General features: G+C 36.2%; 1 protein-coding gene across 3 annotated transcripts; it reads right to left on the reverse strand.

Moving 5' to 3' along the window:
* Nucleotides 1-2,298: 2,298 nt before the first annotated feature.
* On the reverse strand, nucleotides 2,299-6,955 carry si:cabz01074946.1. 3 transcript variants are annotated; one of them, XM_035675742.1, is made up of 8 exons: nucleotides 6,849-6,955; nucleotides 5,851-6,057; nucleotides 5,639-5,749; nucleotides 5,023-5,295; nucleotides 4,847-4,898; nucleotides 3,458-3,490; nucleotides 3,339-3,377; nucleotides 2,299-3,239 (listed from the first exon to the last, which is right to left on the reverse strand). In XM_035675742.1, exons 1-7 carry the CDS (start codon nucleotides 6,883-6,885, stop codon nucleotides 3,341-3,343), a joined length of 750 nt encoding a protein of 249 aa, XP_035531635.1. In that variant the 5' UTR covers nucleotides 6,886-6,955; the 3' UTR covers nucleotides 2,299-3,239; nucleotides 3,339-3,340. The 3 variants fall into 3 exon arrangements, 2 of the variants coding, with proteins under 2 accessions (XP_035531635.1, XP_035531634.1); XM_035675741.1 differs by having other exon boundaries at nucleotides 4,770-4,898; XR_004797245.1 differs by having other exon boundaries at nucleotides 3,458-4,898.
* Between the last annotated feature and the right edge of the window lie 1,508 nt (nucleotides 6,956-8,463).

Raw genomic sequence — 8,463 nt, forward strand, 5'->3', positions numbered from 1 at the left:
TGATGATTGTCATTATAGTTGGAATAGCGGTGGTGTTTTGTCACTGCAAACCAAGTGAGCCAGGTAAGAAATGTTACACTGAGTTTGTCCCTTTAAAACTTTAAAATGGTGAATTTTTTTTCATGCTCTCTGAGGTTTCCATTATGTGTAATCGATTTTTGATGTTGATGTTGACTTGTTTTTTCTTTCTAACACTAGGTAGCGACTCAAATGACCTCACGGTGTACGCCGATATCACTGAAGTTGCAAGTGAAGATGTAAGTGTGCCCCACACAGATTCGATAAGAGTGCAATTCTTTTTTTTTAGGGGATCAAATGCATGTTTTACCCACTTTGCTGTTTCTCCTTTCCTCTTTCTACTATGCATTCACATTTAAACTTTCAGAACATGTCAATGAAGCCATGCTCAGTGTATGAAACCATTGACAACAGAGTCAACACAGTCACACCTGGGGTAAGAGCAAAACTTTTATTTTTAAGTTTCTAGCAGGTGAGACTGAATTAGACCCTGTAATTTGAGTTTACAATATACTACTACTACAACAACAGCTAAAGCATGTGGCTACAGTGTACTTTTACCTCCTTTATATTGATTATATGAGACATTTTTAGTATATTATGATTACTTTTATTGAAGGGTAAAAAGTGCCAGGAACATTATTGAAAAAAAGTAACTCTTATACTAATGGAATAACTGCTGACACAAATGGCTTTTGGACATTTCTTCCTTATATTGCAAAACACAAAGTGGTAGTGTGTGAATTATTGTTAAAATGTGTCTTTTCTACATCCTTTTTCCACACATGTAGCCACAGACTGTGTACGATAAGATCCAGCTGAGTCGTGTGAGGAAGGCGTCGGTGTCGCCCTACCAAGAAATCTCCTAAAGGGTCACAGCACAATGTAAAGCTTGAGATGTTTGATACTTTGCCAGAAAAAAACATTTGGAATTGGTACAAAAAAAAACAGCACTTGTAACTGTTCTACTGTTGGCCTCGACAGATTGCACCTTCCTTTTATTGTATTAAAGAACAAAAACTCTCACTTCGAGGGCCCAGGCAGTAGCCATTTTAAATAACAATTTTGTAAATTCTGTAAATACAGAGATTATATTTAAATATTTTTTAAATGTTTTGTGTGTTTTGTATGTCCCCTAATAAGTACTGTACTATGCAAATCCTTTGTGGATGTCATTCCTGACACCTGCTTAACAATGTTTCATCCCGTGCAAAGGTCATATTAAATTCCATTTACCATCATTACTGCAACAGAGTATTTTTGTATTTTTTCTTGTATCAAATGTATCAAACTAGCAGAAATAATATAATGTATGTTAATGTTATGACATGCAACATTAGATGCATACAAATGCATCACCGTTAGCATCTCAACTTCCAGCTACACTGATATTGTTTTCTAACTTTGCTAGCTGGGTTGACCGATAACAAATCATACTCATTATTTTAACTGTTGCACTTTAAAGAGTTTTTACGCATTCAATTCAATTTCACACATCATTGCAGGAAAACCTGAGCATTAATAGTATCTAATAATCTCAGACCAGAGCTGTGATGTGCAAGAAAGACAATAATACTGATAGAGGACAGGCTCAGTTTTGTACAGTGGTTAACTTATAACACCTCCACTTCCTCTCTCACTGACACTTCGGCTGTGGCTCAGACGGCAGGTCATCCACTAATCGGAAGGTTGTTGTCGGAAGACTAAAAAGGCGCTATACAAGCACAGGTCCATTTACCATTACTTCACTCTAACGCTCAAGGCTCCACCCAGTTTCATTTACAATACTCTCACATCTACTTTTGAAGTGTGTTAAGGGGAACTTCTAGAAATGTGACAAATGTGCTACACATATAAAACTGTATCAAAATTGTTGTGATTACTACTCATATTACCTGCAACAGTGCCATGTTGGTGAAAACAATTTGATAAACTTCATTTTTGCCTTTAACTAGTTTGACAGTAATAGTAAGGTGTTACTGTTCCTGGTGACCACATAAATGTAATCACAGTACTTCTGTTAAATGCTACATTACATTTCACACTCCTTACAATGACACTTGACAATAGTTACAACACACTGATATAAAGTAATATCTCTATCTATACAAAAGGTAGCTAACTGAATGCTGCTTGCCTTCTACGTGTGTAGGAGAAAACATGTGAAAGGCCTTATGAGCCAGTGTTTGGTTTGTCCATTCTGGGCTACTGTAGAAACATGGTGTTTCAAATTGTCTAAGGCAACCCACTCCCTCAGTAAATAAAAACAGCTCATTCTAAGGTAAGAGAAACATAGAAATTATTTATTTTCAGGTGATTAAAAAAATACAATACGTAAAAAAAAAAATACACATACAATGTAAATCGGTATGTGTGCGTGTAAATATATATAAAAATACACACATATATTATCATTTACATATGTTTCTCTAAAAAATACATTCATTTCGTTCATTGCATTTTTCATTTTCACATTAAATACATATACAACAATTGTTTACAGTTTATTTTATTTAGAAAATGAATATGGTACACAAAATTTACTGAGTAAGGAACGAGTGGAGAATGACCAGACAATGACTGAATCATCAATAAGAAGTTAGTGCATAATTCTGAATGGAGGTCTATATAGTGGATGGTGATTTATTAAAGCACTGACTGGGAGATACTATTTTAAGGAATCATCAGATAATGATTACTTCATAAATATCGAGCATTTTCTTTGTGTGTAATTCCTGATTAACTCTGAACCAGCTGCTGAGTGGCACAAAACTATTAACGACTAATAACTTATTCATCAATCTCTTTTTGTGCCCCCTCAGGAGAAGTATTTATAAAGTATGACAATAACTACAGAGTTTTTACTGGTGAATTAAAAAAATTCTGAATCACAATCGGGTTTATTGCCAAGGAAGTTTTTACTTTTGAAATATAAATATAGAAAGATCTGAAGCAGTACAAGAATGATATTTATAATGATTCTCTAGCTACCTGTCATATACTCCCCCTGTTTTAGTAATTCACTACCTACTTATTAATGATTAATTAATAAGTAATTAAGGTTGTTCCTGATTCATACATGTACCGTATATTGTAAAGTGTTAATATCACAAGTGCATGTTTTTAACTTTACCAGTACTACACACCATGCACTTATGCAGGCATCTTCAGACATGATGTTGTCCTCCTGGAAACTTTTATGCTGGTTCGTCATGCTTATTCTAGGAAGGACAGAGAAACTTTGTCATTTCTCAGAATTGTGACATTGTGGTACCATTCATTGCTACAAACGGACAGTCAAAACGGACACAGAAGCTTACCTTCAGTTGATGGGTTTTATTTGGCTGAAAACAGTTTTCCTGGAAAATAAACAAGAATACAAATGAATTTTTGCAACGGTGACCATTTCAATCTGAACACGACTATATGAAGAACATACCTCGGACGTATTCCCATGCACGTTTGATTTGTTCTTTAAAAAAAAACAATACAAAACAAAAACATGTCAGCAGGTTATATTAATTGCTTGAGAACTAAACAGTCTTTATTATTACTACAATAGAACGAGAGAGAGTGGTCCCAAGCCTTTGCCAAAAATGTGCTATAGCTTTCCCAGATCCCTACTTTGTTGTACTTTGTGTGATTCTTTCTAATCCAAAAATGTATTATAGCACCCACAAGTCTCATAATTTGGTATGAAACCTATTAATTTATTTATTCTGAGCCAAAATAACAAATGCTGGTGTTCTTATCTTGAAATTGATTATAGCACCTCAAATCTCCAAGTTTTGTATAGCTCCTCCAGAAAATTTAGACTGTTGACATAGGCGGTTCTTATAAGTTGTTTGTAAAACTGTTGACAAGACCATCGAATGTGAAAAATGTTAACTGATGTGCTTTGTATTGCGCATTTAAAGGCATGAAGGTTGTCAACGTTTGTAAAAATCCTCCAGCACAAATTTGTCATTTGCAGGAAAACCAGAGATGAGATACATGCAGTTTGAGCCTAAAGTGTGAAAGGGATAATGGCCAACGAGGTGTCAATTTTCAGGAAGTAGTGGATGACGTGAAGGAATGACACTGTTCCCAAATCAATATCAAGATTTTCACAAACAAATGATAGGCCATGTGTACTGGCCGGTGCATCCTGAACTAGTGAGTTGAACAGCGAATGGGATGCGAGATGATCGCTTGCCTTATCCATGAGTTCAGAGGGGCAGTACAGGGGCTTGTGTGTTACAGACGCCATCCTGTGGTGTTCGGAGGATATAGAACTTAAGGACTGATGCTTTGGCTCAGTGTTGTGAGATATGTTTTCAAGATATTCAGGTTTTGTTTTCATTAAATGTATTTCAGAGCAATAATTTAGAGTGGTGAACAGTTTCACTCCAACGACTTCCACAACTATCAGGTAATAATAGACACCCAGCAGCCAATCAGAATCATTGAAGTATTCACTCAGATCATGGTATAACTCTATTCAATTAATATTCTTGCAGTTGTTGTTAATATTGTTGTTGCTTAATGTCAAAATAGTCAATAAAAGTAATTTAATGTAGCAGTTAAGCAAGATTCAATGCTTCTTTACTAGATTAAATAATATAATAAAAAAGTTAAAAAGTTTGAAAATGCTAAAGCTGTATGCTACCTCCACTGTGCATCTTTGAGCAAGCTCAAATGAGATTGTGACCTACTTTTGGAGTAAGAGGACAAAGAAGAATTTTTATACAAGGATAATGTTTTGCTCTCACCTTTGAGACAGTATATCAAAATGACTAGCATTAAAACTGTAAGCATGCCTCCAGTGAAGTAAGCTAAATGTCTACACCTGCACGGAATTGACACTGGCAGAGGTGAAGGCCCAGGCTGAGGCTTGCCATCTGAAACAACATGGAGGAGACAACAACATAATTAGGATAACTTGTTGAATTTAACCTGTTACAGCCCTTGTATCTCAACATAGTGTTATGTACGAATGTTCATTTAAGTCTATTGTGTCCTTACCATCACACTTTAAAGTGATGTCACTTGAGGTTTGGTCCGTAGCCCTTCTGGAGATGCAGGTGAATTTCACATGTGTGGTGTTGGTGTTGATATATGCTAAAAGTGCTGCAGAGTTGCTAGAGTTGCTCATGGAAAAGACATTCACATTGGGAGGTTCGACCTTCCAGGACAAGTCAACACCTATCTCAGGTGAAGAACAAATCAGTCCCACCCAGCAGCCTCCGTTTATAGGTGTTTTAGTGACGTTCTGTATACCCGGTTTCTGGGGGAGTACTGCAAAAGTTTAAATTGGAAATATTGATTAGATGTAAGGATATGTTCTCTCTAAATACCTCACTACTTAGCAGCATTGGACTGAAGACCATTCAGCAACATATGTGTTAGCTGCTGAACATGTTGAACATGGTGAGAAAATCAGTATGCAAACATCTGAGTAAGAAAAAGCATTAAAGATAAGTGGGAAAAATAAAGTCTGTCTCATTTCATTTAGGACTGTTCTACCAAGTCAAGCTGGCTAACTTTGAAAATACAATGTGTGAAAATACTTTTGTTCACATAAGCATATTTAACCGCCTGACAAAGCCAAAATTTCAGTCAGTAAGTTAGTGACACTTACGTTTCACTATGAGCTTAACCTTTTTTACGCTGCTCTGTCCTTGAGTATTGATGAGGTTGACACTGTATTCCATGGCATCCATTGTGGTCACATTACGGATCATCAAGTCACCTAATGAATAGAGAAAAAACTGTCAAGAACAGAACAGGTACTGTCAAGAGAGAAATAAAGTAACGATCCATTTACACTGATAGGTGCTCCGTTTGTCTTACCTGAGGTGATGTTGAGTTCAAGTCTCCCTTTATACAGGTAGAACCGCTCAGTAACTTTCTTCCCACTGCGATAGGTGGCTATCCAAGTGGTGTTTGAAAATACTGACCACTCAATTTTGGAAAGGGTCCATGATGGGTTGGCCTGTGAGGGCAGGCTAACAGTATCCCCAAGGTACCCAGGGACCTCGAGGGATTCAACCAGTGCCACTGTTTTAAAAAAAAATAAAAAATAAAAAGTTTAGCAGCATCATTATACCCAGTTTCTCGGGTTTTATACAGTAATGAGCGGAAGAAAAGCAACACAATAAAAACAGCTGATTTTTGGTTACATTCAAAGATAGTCAAGACTACTAAACAATGGTTTGAGTTTCAGCTCCATCTGGTCTTTACATGTGTGTAACTGCTCACATGGAGTATTTATATAACAGAAGGGAAGGAGTCTGATCTGTGAACTTTACTTCTAAATAAGGGTAAGCATAATTGAGGAAATGTAGTCTTCCTATTCAAAGATAGGAATGGTTCACTTTTAACAGCCATGCTTAGCGTCCCTGTGAGGATGGACTTAAGCACAGGAGCATTTTACACTAAATGCTCACATAGTGAACTATTAAAAACATACAAAATATACAACATACAATAGTGCAAATGGGCTGGTAGTAGCAATTAAGTTGTAGGAATAAAGAGGACATAATTATATACATAACGTTTTTACTACTTCCTGCTTAAGTCTTTGTCATGCATGACTCAACAGACAATAAATAAACAATATGATATAGACCAATTCACTTCCTTTTGACTTTTAATCAAACCTAAGCAAGACATTTTAACTGATGAGTAAAAAAAACAAAGAGAGTATTAACATTAGGTCTATCATCAGTTTTATCCATTTTTAACCCCAGACGTCTACTTTTCGCTCTAAATTGTCATTTAAAAGTTTTTGAAAGTTTGACACAACAGCTGCTGCTGGTATTTTCATTCGATAAAAAAACAGGACCTACCTTGGAAGAAATGTAAGAGTAGAATTTGAAGCCGCATTGTTTCTGACAAATGACGGAGGAACTGACGGTAGACTTTTTGAGGGCTTCCTGTTTTTTTAAAAAAAAATTCAACAGACACCAATCACATGCTGCATGACAAACCCTTATTACAAGCTTGAATTTGGCCTGGAATAACAAGCATTTGATTACTTATCATGCATCGGCCTTCCAGGAATAACTAAATATTTTTGGTTGTATGATCAATTCTACACTCTCCTCACATTTTTTCTTATATGGAGTATTTTTTGGGTAAATATGCCATAGATTATTTCTTTCAAACATGACTGAACAATAGAAAGATCTTTTTTATTATGTAGTGTCCATATTTTGTGTTATGCCATGAAATGTTTTCTTCTTTAGTTTGTTGAATTCCAATAGCTATAGGTAAAAGTAAAAGTCTAATACATTTAGAACACAATGGAATTTTTTTACACGTCATTCTAGGTTTTCATACTCCCACTCGGTGACACTTCCTGTCTTTACTCACAAAAGATAAAAAGAAGAAGAAAAACTCGAGACAGCTATGACTCATGGGAGAAAAAACTTTGGATGAGATGATTTATTAAAATCCTTTTACATCAACTCAGTCCTCAAAAAAAAAAAAACACACAAAAAAAAAACATGGTGTAACAGTAAATAACAATCTTGCTTTTAAAGATAACTTTCTTCAGAGACAAGTGTTAGGAGCTTAAATCGAGTACAAAAAAGTGATCAATCGAAAAAAAGGAAAAATACAACCTTAGAAAACGGCATTGAAATGTAAACGTGAACTGCTTGTCAGTGGCAGAACAATCTAACTGTAGTGTATAAAAGGACATCTTTGAGCGACAAAAGACACAAATGTGCACACGTATCGATCTATGGCCAGATAAGTCTGCTGGGGGGCCCGGGTTGACCCCTAGTATGTACAGCAGCGTCATTATTTCTCCAGACACTCAGGAAACCAACTAGTACTCTGTGGAGCGATTAATCAGTTAGTTCAACAGAAAAGCAACCATTTTAATAATGATGAGTTTTTAAACATTCATGAAACAGTCTCAGTTTAATACTGATGCTTCTATATGACCTACATAAACAAGACCATCAGCGAGAAGACTGGCTATTTCTATAAAGTTATTCCTAATGTCACCACCTTCCACCAGGCGGAACACTACCACTATTGTCCACAGGGACCGCCACAAACAACATAAAATTAAAAGTTTCTTGTAGCTGCTTTAAAGGACGAGTTTACACGCCAAAGTCTGTTTTGAAGTCTTGGTGACAACTGCATATGTCAAATAAGTTGTATTAAGCCTTTTGTGGCTCAAGAAGTGAAGTATGAATAAGAGTATGAAAAAATGCCTCAAGTGATGACACTCGAGTCGGCGTCACTTGGGGTTGGAGATTACAAGTTTGGAAATGGAAAAATATCTGTGGGTGTGGAGTTAAAAATAAGGGAGTTTACCAGTCCTCTGTAAGCGGTTCCTCATCTCAGCCCGAGACTCGAGGCTACATTAGCTGCTACTAGCGTAACACACCCACATATCTAATTGTGCTGTGGGCAGTCGGGTTGCATTGTGGGTAATGTAGGTTCCAG

This window comes from Morone saxatilis, unplaced genomic scaffold, assembly GCF_004916995.1.
Source record: "Morone saxatilis isolate NCDOM2014 unplaced genomic scaffold, NCSU_SB_2.0 Contig4, whole genome shotgun sequence".
In the NCBI taxonomy this organism is placed as follows: domain Eukaryota; kingdom Metazoa; phylum Chordata; class Actinopteri; family Moronidae; genus Morone; species Morone saxatilis.